The sequence below is a fragment of the Emydura macquarii genome, unplaced genomic scaffold, assembly GCF_026122565.2.
Source record: "Emydura macquarii macquarii isolate MOO-44397 ecotype Brisbane River unplaced genomic scaffold, CSIRO-AGI_Emac_v2 contig_1451, whole genome shotgun sequence".
NCBI lineage: Eukaryota > Metazoa > Chordata > Testudines > Chelidae > Emydura > Emydura macquarii.
In genome coordinates this window covers 11119553-11135789 of record NW_027131588.1, presented here as the reverse complement: position 1 = coordinate 11135789, position 16237 = coordinate 11119553, and the positions used below count along the sequence as shown (strand labels likewise).

Genomic DNA, 16237 nt, shown 5'->3' with positions numbered 1-16237 from the left:
AGGAGCCTGGCTCAAAAGTTACTAGTGAAAATCTTTGCCCTAGTCCCTTCTCTTAATGTTTCATCTGACATAGGTCAATAAGTCTGAGTCTGTCACAGAGGGGAAGAGGTTATCAGCACCAGAACACTGCTATGGACAACAGATTAGCCCTTTACTATTTCACTGCATAAAGGAAATCGTCTTGAGAAATTGTCCTCCAGGCACACTGGGGGCAAGAATAGCCTTCTTAAACTGGGATTTTCAAAGGAGTGTCAGAAGCGAAGTGCCCAGATACCACTGAATTGCCATAAGATTTGATTGCCCAGCTCCTTCTGGCCCTCTTTGAAAATCCTAGCCTTAAACTTTAAACTCTTCAGGACAGACTCTCTTCCTGTGTTTGCACAACACCTAGCACAGTATTGGTAGACCGACAGAAGGATCAAGGATTATAAAAACAGCCGTGTGTCTATTTTTGGTATTTTATATAGTCCCCATCACAGCGTTTTCCAATTAGCACACAGTCTTTAATGTAGTTATCCTCACAGTACCGCTGGGTAATAGGGCAGTATAGTTATCCCTATTTTAGAGATAGGAAACTGAGGTATAGAGAAGATACAAGACCTCAGGAAGTCTGTGGTAGAGCAGGAAAGTGAATCTGGGTCCTAAACCCTAGGCTAGTGCCCTAACCAGAATACCATCTTCCTCTCCAGCAGTTGTGCTTCCAGGTGGCTTGATGCAAGCAGCAGTGAGTTGCTAGCTGACCTGATGTGAGACTTTAGGAAAGACAATTATACCCAGATCCTCAGGTACCTAAGTGCCTAGCTTCCATTGATTTCAGTGGAGCTAAGTGCCTAACTACCTTTGAGGATCTGGGCCTTAACCTCTATGCTTTACTTTCTCTGTAAAATAGAGTAATGGTACCCTCCTTTGTAAAACAATCTGAGATCGTAAGAAGAAAAGGGCTTATGCAGAACTAAGTATTATGACAGTTCATTCTCATCCATGCCAATCTCAAACAGATAGTCCATAAACTATTTGGTCATGCTGTTTGAGTTGAAAGAGAGGGAAATTTAAACTTTGAGACAAACCTGGAAGCGAACCCTGCAGTGTTACTCCTTGCCATAAATAGAATAATTGTACAGGTACTATTTCTTCTATAAACCATAATTTGATAAGGCAATCCATAAGAATCTCTGTTGTAAATGTTTTGAGAACTCTACTGCATACTGGCACCAACTGAATTGAGCTTCATTAAATGTAGTTATGTCTATTATCTCATTAGTGTCATCTCATCAACTCACAGGCACTTGACTCAATCAAAACAACTTCATCCTACATATTACTGCATACTATGAGTTCTCTCTCTCAAATAAAAAAAAATACCAATGACCATATTAACCCAAAATCTAACTGAAGTTAATGGTAGAAGTTTCCCATTAATTCTAAAAGGAGTTGGCTATTTATTAAACATTAAAAGAAAACACTCAGCAACAAGATGATATGCAGGACTGCTAGAAATCACAGTTCTAAATTTCCAGGGCAACAAAAATGATTAAGAGTAGTATGGAACAGTTTCCATAAATGGAGAGATTAAAGATTGGGATTATTCATCTTGGAAAAGATGACTAGAGGTCTATAAAATCATGAATGGTGTGGAGAAAGTAAATAGGGAAATGTTATTTACCCCTCCACATAACAAAAATCAGGGGTCACCTAATGAAATTAATAGGAAGCAGCTTTAAAACAAAAGGAAGTACTTCACACAATGCACAGTCAACCTGTGGAACTTGTTGCCAGGAAATGTGAAGGCCAAAACTAACTAGATTCAAAAAAGAATTAGGTAAATTCATGGATAGGTCCATCAATGGCTATTAGCTGAGATGGTCAGGGATGCAACCCCATGCTATGGGTGTCCTTAATCCTCTGACTGCCAGATGCTGGGATTGGATGACAGGATGATAATTGCCTTGTTCTGTTCATTCCCTTTGAAACATCTGTTATTGGCCACTGTTGGAAGACAGGATACCAGGCTAGATGGACCATTGGTCTGACCAAGTATGGCCATTCTTATGTAGAATTTAGCATCTGTGCATTTGATACTTTGCTTTCTATTGAATTTATGCTTTCATTTGGGGATGGGAAAGTGTTTCTAACCTTCTGGTTGCAAAGATAAGCTTGCAAAGGTGAACCAATGCAATCAATGTTCGTTAGAGACAGACACTGAAATAGCACAGAGTGTGAACTGCAGCATTCATTTTGATTGAGTTAACTATAAAGCCTAATGGTTGGAATTAATATTAGACATTATTAATATGGGAGACTACCAGACACTATTTTAACCATAAATTCCTTTATAAAGACCAAGGCCAAATGGTATTTTATAAAATTGCTGTAAACATGCCTAACATGTCTAAAAATAAGCTGTCACTACACCCAATAAGGTAACAAAGTATTTGTAAGCATGTGATCAGAACACTTACAAATAGGTCAGAGCTAGGGAAAATCTCTCATTCTGGTGTGGTCCAGCATGATCAAAGAACCCCCAGACTAACTTTTTTAAATACTCTTAAACAAACAAACATCATTGCCAATTACAGAAATATAGCTAAAAACTAATTTGAGACAGCTCACCCTTAGTTCCACTTTTAAATTAGATTAGATTTACAACTTCCTTTCTTCCCAGGCCTTTCCTTCCCTTTTTCTTACTGATCAATAGTTTTTCCATTACACCTGGGTTCACATAGGCTTTAGTTTTAATATAACAGTAGTATTTGGGGTGGGAAGGTTTATGTTGGCTCCTTTTAAGACCTGTTCCTTTTCTTATTTAAAACCATCTGCAGTGACCCCGTTGATCAGAGGGCTGCTTTTTAGAAACTTCCCCTTATCTCATTAGTTATTCTTTGAAGCAGACAGCCTGTCTACTTCATTCCTTCTAGCTCTATAACTCATTATTTTCAGACTCCCTTCTTCGTACTAGTCAGGGCCTTTCTTTACAACACATATTTCCTTAACCAAACTTAAGCTAACTTTTATTTCATATTTATCCTACACTAATCATAACTATGTACATGTCAATATTAACTATTTTCTTACCAGAAACATCCAGATAATGTGCTTATTCCACCTGGGATTTTTTTTTTGGGTGGGGCAAGGATGCTCCACAGAAATAGAGAGGCAAGTTTTAAATATGCAAATAGTACATTCAGTTATCCCATCTGTGATTGTTGTTCATCTGTGGAGTTTCCCTCCCTCTCTTAACACTGCCCATCCCGGTTGGTCAGGAAAATCACACCTTATAGGGCACCTTAGATGATTCTGAAACCTGAGCTTTGCTCCAGTTTCCATATAATTAGCTGAGTAAGCAACATTATCCCACCCATCCATCTCTGCTCTTTGCAGTGCTGCTTCCCCTGACCTTACAGCAGCTCGGATCTCTGGAACACAATAAGGGGGTAGCAGTGGTGGCACCAAACACTGGTGTTGCAGAATTTGACTTGATCTGCTATATGGCAAACTACAGAGTCAACTGCGTGTTCAGTAAAAGAAGGTGGAAAGATTTGGCAGCTGGACCTATATTCCTAATTAAGGTAAGAAGGAAAATGCTTCAGGAGGACAAGCAGGTCTAGAAGTTGGATAGCCAGGATATGTGAGCATGCACCCTACTGCTATGACGAATGCTAACTCTCCCCTCACTGGGAAACTTCGCCCCTGTACAGGTGGCTGCTGGCTGGTTTCTTGTCCTTTATTTTAATGGGCTTTTCTGCCTAACCATGCTACGAGCCCCCTCTTCTCCCAGACGCCTGCAGCAAGCGCGCCTCCAGTCCGCTCACACTCTGCGCTCGTTTACACAGAGCCTGAATCTGTGGCAGGGAGGCAAAAGTGCAGGCGGCCCGGCCCCTTGAAAGAGGAGTGAGGACCTAGCCCTGAACAGTCCTGGGGGGAAAAGACGGGGGGAGGGGCATGGAAGGGGGAACACTGGGCCAGGAGACGGAGGGAGGGGGGTAGGGTTGCACAGCGGTCGGTCCGCCTCCCCGCTGCCTTTCTCAGCACCAGAAGCACTTGTAGCAGCGTCTCTGTAACTATTTCCCCTCCCCCCGCATCATCACTAAGCGCCGGAAGGGATTTCGCGGAAGTCCTTCACGACCCGTCCCCAGCCCCTCACGTCACCAAGGAGACTCCAAGAGCCCGCGGTTACTTGGTTGAGGCAGCGGCGCTCCGCGTCCGTCGTGGTGGTGACGGAATCATCCCGCGACGGCCGCGGGAGGGAGCAGGGAGGCGAGGCACCCACCGGCGTGAAAAATGTTCTGTCGCCGACTCGTCGGGGCCGGAATGTGACCGTTGGTGGGGGAAGGGCGGAGCGCGGCTGCAACCGCCGCCAGCAGGCCGATGCCGGGCCGTAAATCCTCCAAGGAGAAGAAGCGGCGCCGCTCTCGCTCCAGCTGCCCCGAGGGGGCCTCGGCCGCGGCGGGCGGCGAGGGGAAGCGGCGAAGCACCGAGCCCAGCCACAGCCTGCTGGAGGTAACGGCCCCCCCCGGAACGTGCGGCTGGGCGAGCGGGAGCGGCGGCGCTCTGGGTGGGAGGCGAGGCCCGCCGTGGTCCTGAGGGCGCTGGGGGGGGGGGGTGGCTTTGAGCTGGCGGAGCCGGCCGGGGGGGGCTGCGTGGCGGTGAGGGCGAGGTGCTGGCACTGGCTAGCGGCTAGGCAGGCGCGTGCTCCGTCTGAGACCCGCTGGGATCATGTGGTCTGACCCCCCCCCCCCGCGTGACACGGACGGGCCGTGGGACAGCCCGGACCCTAACTGGCTGCTGTGGGTCAGGTCAGCTGGGTGGAGCAGAGCGCCCATCCGATTGGACATCGCCAGGGATGGCCCCTCCCTCCCCACACCCCGGGACAGCTTCTCCCTGACAGGGCTCTGCTAAAGCCCGACCCACTGGCATCGAGGGAAGAAGCAAGAACTGGGATTGGAATTATTCCTCCAAGACCTGCCCCCGCCTTCTCTTGCAGTCCCCAGATCAATCCATAGTGCGGGTGGTATTGCACCCACTTCCTTTCCGCTTCCCAATGGTGGTACCTTGCTAGCTCCTCTTAGAGTACTGGATTTGAAGCAGCTACTTGCTCCCTTTCCTTTGGAGTGGCTAAAGTCAGTTTCCTATTGAAGCCACAGTGAAGTGCTGAATTAAAAAAAAAAAACTGACTACTTCAAGTCAGGGAAAGTAACCCACTTCTGCATCAAGCTCACAAGCATTTTACACACAGCATGAAAATAGAAAAGAACAGAGACAAACACAGAGTTTAAAAAAAAAAAAAAAAAGCAAACCAATCTGGAGGAGGAATAAAGTGTAGAAACTGTGTGGTACTTACTAGTCTGAGTATTGGTGAGCTGAATAACTTTTTCCAGGGGAAGTTACATGGGGGACAACTTTCAGAGGTGACCAAAATTTGTATATTGGTATCTACAGAATTGCATTGTAGGAAAGCAGTTACTAGCTAATTTTTATTAATGTTTGGTGGTAAAGAGGGCTACATGAAAATAAATTTCTGGGGGAATCTCTGAGCCTTTCCTGTACCCCTATACCTCTGCTCAGTACATGTTATGCAACTGTCCTTAATGCTTGGATAAGAACATTTACCTCACCCTTTCTTAAAAAAGTTGCCCCCCGAAATATTGTGCACAAACTATCTTTTGTGCAAGACATTTGTCATTAGCAGTAAACTTACAAAGGCTAATTGAGATTAACTACGTCAGACATACTTGAGGAACATGGTTTTTGTGCTGCCAAACATTTCTCTCATTATTTTCCACAGCTATAGCCAAGTGGGCAAAGTTTTGGGTGCTTCTTCCTTCTCTCTCTCTCTTCCTCCCCTCCCCCGGCCCCGGCGCATATATATTTTTCAGGTTATGTGGAGAAGTAGCTCTTTGCTTTATGGTCTTTCCGACTACTAGGATGAGCAAAATAGCTGACTGTCTTTGAGAGAGATGTTAAAGTTTGACCATCACATTTGGAGAGCATTCATGTAACTTTCACAATCTTACAATGTAAAGCTCTCAAAGGTTCATAACATTCCAGTAATACAAGATGTTCATTTGTAATATTCTTCTAAACATTTTATAGTAAGAACTGTATTGCTGAGGCAGACACAGTTGTAAAATCTTTCCTCCTTTCTTGACCTTTTAAAGAGACCATTTACATTATTTTTTACAAGCATTTTAATATCTTTTAATTTTAGGAAATAAAATGCACTGTGCCATCTGCAGAAAAAGAGAAGTTAGTTGAAGAACCTAGCGACATAGAGGAAGGTGGACTAGACCTCAGTGTGTCACTAAAACCAGTTAGTTTCTACATTGCAGACAAAAAAGAAATGCTTCATCAGTGCTTCTGTGTCATCGGGGAGAAGAAACTGCAGAAAATGCTACCTGATGTTTTGAAGGTACTGAAATATACTTAATTCTTGAGTACATGCAGTGCTGAAAAGCTCTGTTTGCTTCAGGTCAGTCCAGGGGATTTCCAGCATGCATGTTACAGCAGCCTACATACCTCCTGAGCAACAGTTACATGAAATTTTAAATTAATAATTTACCACTAGGGTACAGTCCTCTGTTTTTACTTTTTTCATCCTTATGCAGAGTCTTCATAAAGATGAGATGTGAAACCATGGTGAAACTTGTCATTTAAAGATCCTGTGGCAATATTTTTAAGATGGGTAGGCATGTTAATCCCAATAAATTAGTCAAATGCACTTATTTTATTCTGTTCAGCTAAATTCCTCAGATAATTCCACTTGTATGTGGTATTCACTTTGTCCTAAACTATTGCATATTATTGCTATGTATTTTTAAGATGTTGCTGTACTTTTAGTTATCTAAGTATTGATACCGTACTCATCAGTGTGATATATAGAGATGACAGCATTTCATAGTTGGGTAGAAGAGCTGCTTTGTGTCGTGACTTCTTAAAATCAAGCTGACTGATAATGAGACTTGATTTTTATATTTCTAAAACTATTGAAATGTTTTCATCTTTGTGTAATATATTAAACTCTTCTAGGATATGGAAGGGAAACCAAGAATAATAGAGCATAATTTTGTCATACCACAACTGCTAAAGTAAGACCTGACTAATTTTTTATTAGAACATGCTGTAGAATGAATGGCTGGTTTATATCATCTGCTTCAGTTCTGGGTTCCAGTCCCCTAGGTCACAAATGAAAATTAATTTGGAATGTTCACTCTGGAGGAATGTTGTTCGTGTTTAAACAAAAACATACAATTTGATAAGATTAGCAGCCTCTCCTGAAGAGAAGCCTAAGATGGAAATGTCCGTTGCCATGGGGGTCAGATTAGTGATTGAAAGTATGTTTCCTTACAAAAAATATTCTGGAAGTGTGCATCTTCTAACATGACCCAAATGGACTTTTTTATGCTAATTCTTACTGGTTGGCCTGCTGTCCCATCCTTCTTTATTTTTTCACACTGAGACTTGTTCTCTTTGCAGCTTCCAAACTTCTATTTTTAATTTCTAAAGAGATAAAGGGAACAGCTTGCCAGTCTGAGACATTGAGCAAGATTAATGTAATTCAGTTTAAACCAAGGAGGCAGACAGACCAAAAAAAAAAATCCCCCAAAACTTCATCTCATCCTTGCAGGGCAGTTGTTGCCACAAGGATTGAAGTACTGTAACAAAACTGTGTGTAAACTTGTGCTGTGGCTGGCAATTCATAGACTAGAATCTTAGAAGATTAAGGATGGAAGGGACCTCAGGAGGCCATCTAGCCCAACCCCCTGCTCAATGCAGGACCAACCCCAAATAAATCGTCCCAGTCATGGCTTTATCAAGCCAGGCCTTAAAAACATCTAGGGATGGAGATTCCGCCACCTCCCTAGGTAACCCATTCCAGTGCTTCACCACCCTCCTAGTGAAAAAGCTTTTCCTAATATCCAATCTAGATCTTCCCCACTGCAACTTGAGACCATTGCTCCTTGTTCTGTCATCTGCCACCACTGAGAAACAGCCTAGTCCATCTTCCATGGAAGCCACCTTCAGGTACTTGAAGTCCACTATCAAATCCCCCCTCATTCTTCTCTTCTGCAGGCTAAACAAGCCAATTCCCTCGTGCTTCAGCTCCCTAATCATTTTTATTGCCCTCTGCTTAACTCTGTCTATATCCTTTCTGCAGTGGGGGGCCCCAAACTGGACACAATACTCCAAATGTGGCCTCACCAGTACCGAACAGAGGGAAATAATCACTTCCCTTGATCTGCTGGCAATGCTTCTACTAATGCAGCCCAATATTCTGTTAGCCTTCTTGGCAACAAAGGCACACTGTTGACTCATATCCAGCTTCTTGTCCACTCTAACCTCCAGTTCCTTTTCTGCAGAACTGCTGCTTAGCCAGTTGGTTCCCAGTCGGTAGCAGTGCATGGGATTCTTTCATCCTTATTGCAGGGCTCTGCACATGTCCCTGTTGAATCTCATTGGATTTTTTTTGGCCCAATCCTCCAATTTGTCTACGTCATTCTGTATCCTTCAGCGTATCTATCACTCCCCCCAGCTTAGTGTCATCCATGAGCTTGCGGAGGGTGCAATCCACCCCACCCTCCAGATCATTAATGAATATGTTGAACAAAATTGGCCCCGGGACTGACTCCTAGGGCACTCCACTTGTTAACAGCTGCCAACTAGACATCGAGTCGTTGATCACTACCCATTGAGCCCGATGATCTAGTCAGCTTTCTATCCACTTTATAGTCCATTCATCCAACCCATTCTTCTTTAACTTGCTGGCAAGAATACTGTGGGAGACTGTATCAAAAACTTTGCTAAAGTCAAGGTATATTATGTCTACTGCTTTCCCCACATCCACAGAGCCAGTCTTCTCATCATAGAAGGCAATCATGTTGTTCAGGCATGACTTGCCCTTGGTGAATCCATGCTGATTGATCCTGATCACCTTCCTCTCTTCCAAGTGCCTCAAAATGGATTCCTTGAGGACCTGCTTCATGCCTTTTCTGGGGACTGAGGTGAGGCTGTGACTGGTCAGTAGTTTCCCGGATCCTCCTTCTTCCCTTTTTTGAAGATAGGCACTATATTTCCCTTTTTCCAATTGTCCGGGACCTCCCCTGATCGCCACGAGCAATCATATCAGCCTATTCCTACACTCACCACCCTCAGATACATTGCATCCAGCCCCATGGACTTGTGCATGTCCAGCTTTTCTAAATTGTCCTGAACCTGTTCTTTCACCACTGAGGGCTGCTCACCTCCCCATACTTTGCTGCCCAATGCAGTATCTGGGAGTTGACCTTATCTGTGAAGTCAGAGGCAAAAAAAGCATTGAGTACTTCAGCTTTTTCCATATCATCTGTCACTAGGTTACCTCCCCCTTTCAGTAAGGAGCCTACACTTTCCCTGGCGTTCTTGTTACTCTTCACACCCCTTGCTAGCTGCAACTACTGTTAAAGAAAACAGATAGTTTAATTTCTGGTAGGAGTTTTGGTTGTGGCTTGCATATATGCCTTTCCTTTGATATGTGGATTATGAAAGTGTGTGTGGGGGTGGTGTTTGTATTTTGTTTTGTTAATTTATTGCATTAATCTTCCTAGAGTTGTTCCATGGAGGAAATCAAAAGACTTTGTCTGGATCAGTTAGAACTTCTTTCTGAGAAAAAACTGCTGAAGATTCTTGAAGGTAAGCACTAGCTCTTTATTTTCTATTATGGTAAATTCTACAGATTTTGGTCTTGAATTGTACGGCAGTGCTCCATTAAAGGAATCTACCTTGAAAGATAGATCTATTCTGTATATCAAACCATTGCATCCTCAGAAATCTCTTAAAATAAATAGCTTGAAAGGGAATAAATTTACAGTACCATAAAGAGTTAAAATTATCTGGTTAAATAGATCTTTCTATATACTTTAACCAAATATATATGTAAGAAGACAATAGAGAACTCTTAACTCAATATCTGTTGTTAGAAAAATGTGGTTATCCAAGGTCATCTGTTGTGCTATAAGTAGGGTTGCTTAAAACTTTGTGTAAACTATTTTTATATGGAAAATAGGGTTTTTGAAAAAACACACCTTTTCATGAAAAACTTTTTCCATGGAAAATTTTGCTTTTGGTCAAAAAAGTCAAAAATATATAGAGTTTTGACACTCTCAAATTATGTTCTGTTTTGAGCTGATTTGACATTAAACTGCCACCTCCTGAGCCCCTGGAATTTTTCTTCTGTGGACACAGTTTAAAGTTAAATGAATCCAACACAAAATATTTAATTTTGATTTTTCCTAATGGAAATTTTCAATGTTCAGCCTAAAGTTTTCAGTTATCAGACTTTTGACAAAAAGTCTAAATTTTCCATGGAAGTTTTTTGAGAAAAGCAAATTTCTTTTCATTTTCATGTACATTTTCTGCAGGAAAACATAATTTTTTCTGACCAGCTCTAGATTGTTGTTCTACTAAAGTGAAATTCATGGTGGCTGTATAACGTCTTAGTGGTAGAATGAGAATCTTCTCTCAGCACATGGCAAAAGGCAGTATGTAGCTGTGTTGCCCCAGGAGCAGGCCAGGAAGGGAATTGACTTTTGATAGCCATACTTCTTTCCTTAGATCCTACTTCCACAGATGCAAATAACTTGCTATTGTTATATATGAGTAGCAGATTACCTCCCCTGCAGTATCAGCTCAATTGTGCTTGCTGATGTGTTGGGGTGGGGTCATAATTCCACCTACTCCCCACCCAGTGCATGAAGATGTGTAGCAGTCCCAGGTAGACTGTTCTGTCCCCTGCTGTGACATGATCTATGTAGCCTGTGCTGGGGAGTAATAGGGTTCATATTTTCTTGTACAAGCACTTAGGGCAAGCCAGAGTTTAGTGCTTAGTAATTCAGTTTTATATCATTGTGCTGTATGACAGGATCCAGGATTGCAAGTGTAGCTGCTCTGTGGTTGTCTTCAAATCCATGGGCTGGAATAATGTCTGCAGCCTCTTTTGCACTCCCTACTTGAAGGCTCTCAGCTACTACAGCCGTATAGTCACAGATAATACCTGGCTCAGACCCAATGGTACCTTTCCTGGTCTGTCTGCCAAATTCCTTCAACATTGGCTTGTTAACTGCTAATCTTTCTGTGCCAGTGTTGAGTTCCCTTTTGGTTGCAAGAGATGCAGAGATCCTCTGAGTTGGAAGTTTCACCTATAGCCCCTCTTGTGTAGCCCACTGTGGGGTTTATGTCATGCAAAGAGCCTTGAACTGATTCTCTGCCTTTCACTGCCCTTTAATCTTAGTACAGTAACAAAGCTGAAATTGCCCCATACCAACTGGATTTTCATGTAAGTCAATGATAATCAAAGAACTAGTTTGAGTAGTGGGCAGCTGCTGTTTCAGAAATTGCTTTTCCTTTTGGGTAAATTTAATTTTAGAACATCTTCAGTTGGAAAAACTACACTGTTGACTTTGAGTAAAATTAATTTTTGTAAATATTGCCAAGCAGGTAGGAAGGCACCACTTGGCTATAAACTCTTACACTGAAATTTTATATATCAAGGTGAGAATGGTGCTGACTCTGATACTGATGAAGATGCAGATGGTGGTGGAGAGAAGACTGGAGTTGAATCCACCAGTCAGTGAGTAAAAGAAAAAAAAAAAAAACCCAAACAAACCCTTTGTTGTAAGTGACTTTAAAAAAAAAACTTGGCAAAAGGTTTTGCTTTCCTCTGATTACCGATGTGAACAGTTCACAGTAGCACCAAAGAGCCCGATCTCCCCTTAGACTCTTACTCAGATGACTAATCCAGTTGAAGCCAATGTGACTAGTATTGTTAGGGTCCAAATCTGCAAACCCTTACTAAACTCTATCTGTGTTGAAGATAGTTATGTTGTAAGGATCTGTTAGACAGACCCTTGAAATTGTTAGCCCTTTCACTTTCCATTAAATAATTTTCTTTCCACACATCAGTCCTACAAAACCAAGCCACCGCATTGTTCATTTAATAAAAAGAAAGTTTAGCCTTGGTGTGACACTAAAACAATATGCACCTTATTGGACGGTGATCATCTTTGTGTGCAAAAATTCTACATAATTGACAGTTAACTAAGAAATCCCTTCATCCGCCACTGGAAATGTAGCTACTTGATGGGATTTGAAAGTAACAGCTAGTGACATGCTCATCAGGGTGAGGAGCGGACCCTGTTGGCCAAAGATACTGAGGGATCCTTCTGAGCTTGTAGAAAGTGCTATGGGATTTTAATGTGTGCGTAAAGGGAAAAAAACAACAACCTGTTTTTAAGATTTGATTCAAAAGACTCTAAATAATAGTGAAACATATGGAACCTAGTCTACCTCAGAAACAGAAGGGCTGAATCAGTTGTGCCAGGATTCAGGACTGTAGTTCTATAACTTCTAGGTGTTTTAAAACTAATGTTCAAAGCAGGTAGTCATGACTTCCAGCCAAAATAAATTGAATAAAAATGCTATTTATGTGCAAATAAAATAATCAGATCCTTTTCTCCCTTCTAGTAGCCAAAGGGAATTCTGAGGGAGTTTGAAATTTATCAGAACTACATACAAGCCACAGGTTCCTGCAAAAGACGAAGTCTCTGAACAGGGTGTAGTGTGGTCACAATATCTTTCACCTAAATAGGCTTAATCTTTGGGCCAGTATGGGTTAAGTAATTTTTTCAAGCCATCTATAAGTGAATATAAATTGAAGATTTCAGTCAGTAAGAGCTTTTAGAAAACAGTCAGTCAGATCTGCACCATATCAGTGAGTAGACAGCTTGAATATGGCACTCCTCAGGAAATAATAGAAAAGCTGATGTTAAAATACATTTATATTATTTATAATCCGTGGCAAATTTTTAAAGTTGTGTATGCTCCAAACCAGTTCAAATAGGGGAATTTATCTTTGTTTTTGGAAGACAGTCTTTTCAGACAATGATTCACCAAATGATTTGCCGGGTAGTTCAGTACAGCTTTTGGGTTGAAATGACTTGTTTCATGTAAGCTGTTACATTTTCTATATTCCTGAATTATATTAATGACACGACATCAAGCTTTTTTTAAAAAATCACATTTGTTTCCTCTGTTTTCATAGACCTGTAGATGTGTCAAAAGAAAATGTGAAGAATACGTCCCAGTGTGTAATCAAAGATTTATTCATACTTTGAATTACCAATGATCAATTAGATTTTCTTGTCTTGCTGATTTTTTTTTTTTTTTTTTTTTAATAATCACATCTATTCAAAGTCAACGTTTTTGTTAACTTTTACAATTTCTGTAGATAGATGGGTTTTACTGAAGGTATAATTTTTTTCAGTTGTCAAAGGATATCAGAATATTTACAGTGATTAGCTCTGATAAAATAAAAATAAAACTGTGTGCTCTGCCCAGGTGGTTAAGAGCAGAGGAACTGGAGCCAAAGAATGTAGGTTCTAATTTCTCCTTAGCCACTAACTCACTATGTGATTTTCAGCAAGACTTATGGTGCCTCAAATCCACCACCTGACAAGTTAGATAAATCCGAAATGGGCTTAAAATGTAGTTTGTTGGCCCTTTAAGGAATATTTTGCTCATTCCACATTTTTGCCTTAAAAATAGAAAAGCTATTACTTCTGTTTCCAAAAGTCTTACTCCAGCTCTGCCTACCTTTGGATGTGGTTGCTCACAAGTATATAGTGGGATAGGCTCAAGTTGCAAAATTTAGATCTGGACTTCTCCCAAGTCCATTCAAAATTTGAATCAAAATTAACTCTGTTAATATGTAGAAAGCCCTTATCAGATGTAAGATATGATTGTTATCTTGTCACCTACCTTTTTCAGGTTGGAAACCATGTAGAAATCTTACAGTCAATATGAATTGTGCATACAGAAGGATTACAGGATCAAGGCCAATGTTTTGCAGATTGCTACCCTAATAGATCTGTTCCATGACTTGAGAGCCATGTGCAGTTTCTTAACATGCCATTTTCAGATCTTTACTATTTACAACATTATTTGCTTCTATGGTGTTGTTCTACAATACAACACCATTAAACCAAAGGAATTGTGACCTTCCAAGACTTTTAGCTAAATGAGGATATAGTTAATGAGGGAGCCAGTCAACTAGTATTTGTCTACAAAACTGGCTTGTTTCTTCTTCACTGCATTCAGAGGTTGAGAAGTGAATTCTTCAGCTGCTTGTCAGTCCCCCTCTTTGCTTTCCTATTTTCCTTCAGCAGGTTTAGTCTTGTGGTAGGTTCTGGTGAATTGCAGGAATACTCTTTTCCTGGGCATCTGGGGACTGCAGAGGCCCCAGGTGGTGTTCCCACAACGTCTTGTGGAAGCTTGGAGGCCTTCCAAACAGTGTTCTTCCTGAGTTGCCTTCTCTGAGTGTGCCCAGAAGAGGTGTCTCAAGCCATTCCTTGATATGTTGGTAGATGGGCGGCCAATGTACTGGATACATCTAACTAGTAATCATATATATTCCATATGTGTAATGCAGTCAAGCTATCTTTGCTATGAGAACAATATGTGTGTTTTTTCATTACTGTGTGGAAATATTCAGTGTAACATGTTTGCTTTTAATCTGTAGCTGTTTACAGGCTTTGGTCATGTTACTCTCCTGGATCCAGTTTTCCTGTGATTTTATTATGTAGATTAACAGTTTGAAGGTTGATTCTTGTTTTAACATGTTTCTCTTCCAAATACAGGACTGCACCCAGACATACTATCCTCATCTGGTGTTTCTCCCCTTGGGATAGGATGAACTATACCATTTGGGACATTGGTACTGTTAGTGTTGCTCATGTCTAATGTGACTATTAGCATCTGGTATCTGTTCACTGGTATTCTATTCAGGTTCTTATACTGCACTTATCATCATGACATCAGAGCTCCTTCTTGTAGTGCAGTAAGCAGTGTATCTAAGATTTGTCACATTTGTCCTTTCATGTGGATTTATATTTCTTGTGGATTTTTATTTTAATTTCTTTTTTGAAAATAGTTGTGCTGTGTTATGTCTTTATATTAGTGAAAATAGGTCTAAAGCCTGCCTGGCATTCGGTGGTGAGGTTTTAGATTGTTCTCAGATCAGGAGAGATTATTCCACAGTCTTGAACCAGCCTGCAAGAAAGCTGTTTGCTGCACACACAAACTTTACCCTTGCAACAGACAACCTCATTATGCCAGAAGAAGAGTCGTTGACTATCCCAGATCTTCTGGTGACCTTTTATTGGGTATCCCAGGGCCAGATCACAAAGCGTGCGGAAAACAAGGATCCAGACTTTAAATTTGATGTTTTGGGGATCACCCAGACCAGTAAAGGATTCTGTCACCACTTGTTCTGTAACTTTCAGATGTCTTAACACTGTGCTGCTATGGCTCAGATCTCTGAGCCTGCCTCCAAGCACAAGGTCTCACCCTGGCTTCCACCAGCCTAGTTACTCCTTGCAGGGTGACATCAACTGGCCATCCAGTCCTGAGTCTCCCCAAATCCGTCCTCCCCAAGGTTTAACTACCAGACACTTGAACTGTTCACCCCTGGTTTGTCACCCCCAAAGGTGGGAAACCAGCCCCTCAGATACCATCTTACTTTGGCACCCACACTCCACACAGTTTGTACAACAGAGATCTGCTTGGGGTAAAAACAAACAAAAGGCTTATTTAATAGAAAAACCACAGATTCAAAGATGAAATAGTAAGGAAAGGCAAACATACAAGTTATGCAGAAAACAAACATAAAGGCTCAACCTCAGGCTTTACACGTCTATATGATTTAAAATCCCTTTTCTGAGACAAGTTCCAGAGGGGTAGCCATGTTAGTCTGTATACAGCAAAAACAACGAGAATTCCGTAGCACTTTAAAGACTAACACATTTAATTTCAGCAGGCATAAGCTTTCGTGAGCTTATGTCTACCAACTGCATCTGAGGACATAAGCTGAAGCTCACGAAAGCTTATGCCTGCTGAAATTAAATTTGTTAGTCATTAAAGTGCTATGGAATTCTCGTTTTTTCTGAGACAAGTTACCCTGTTGCCTTTGAATAGTTTCCTAACATACCCTGTAACTGTAGGGGGGAATCCAGCATTTTACAGATAGCTTCCCCCATTATATTTCCGCCCTACCCTTGATGAGGTGCACTGCTGTATTTTGTACAAGTTGGAGTTTTCTGAAAACTGATAGCTTCTTGCCCGGATAGATTCCATTGCTGTAGGACAATGGGCAGGTAACTGAAGTCAACTGATAGTCTACCAGGATAGTATGTAGTTTTCTAGCCAGCCGTCA

General features: G+C 41.5%; 1 protein-coding gene across 2 annotated transcripts in view; it reads left to right on the top strand.

Moving 5' to 3' along the window:
* The first annotated feature begins 3936 nt into the window (after positions 1-3936).
* The window catches only part of CAAP1 (caspase activity and apoptosis inhibitor 1), a 28264-nt gene continuing 15963 nt past the window's right edge, over positions 3937-16237 (top strand). Inside the window, exons 1-4 of one of the 2 annotated variants that reach the window (XM_067553163.1) lie at positions 3937-4497; positions 6206-6406; positions 9579-9663; positions 11521-11599. In XM_067553163.1, the coding sequence (XP_067409264.1) occupies positions 4366-4497; positions 6206-6406; positions 9579-9663; positions 11521-11599 (497 nt within the window). In that variant the 5' untranslated portion in view covers positions 3937-4365. The remainder of the gene's footprint in view (positions 4498-6205; positions 6407-9578; positions 9664-11520; positions 11600-16237) is intronic. The other variant, XM_067553165.1, reaches the window with a different exon arrangement.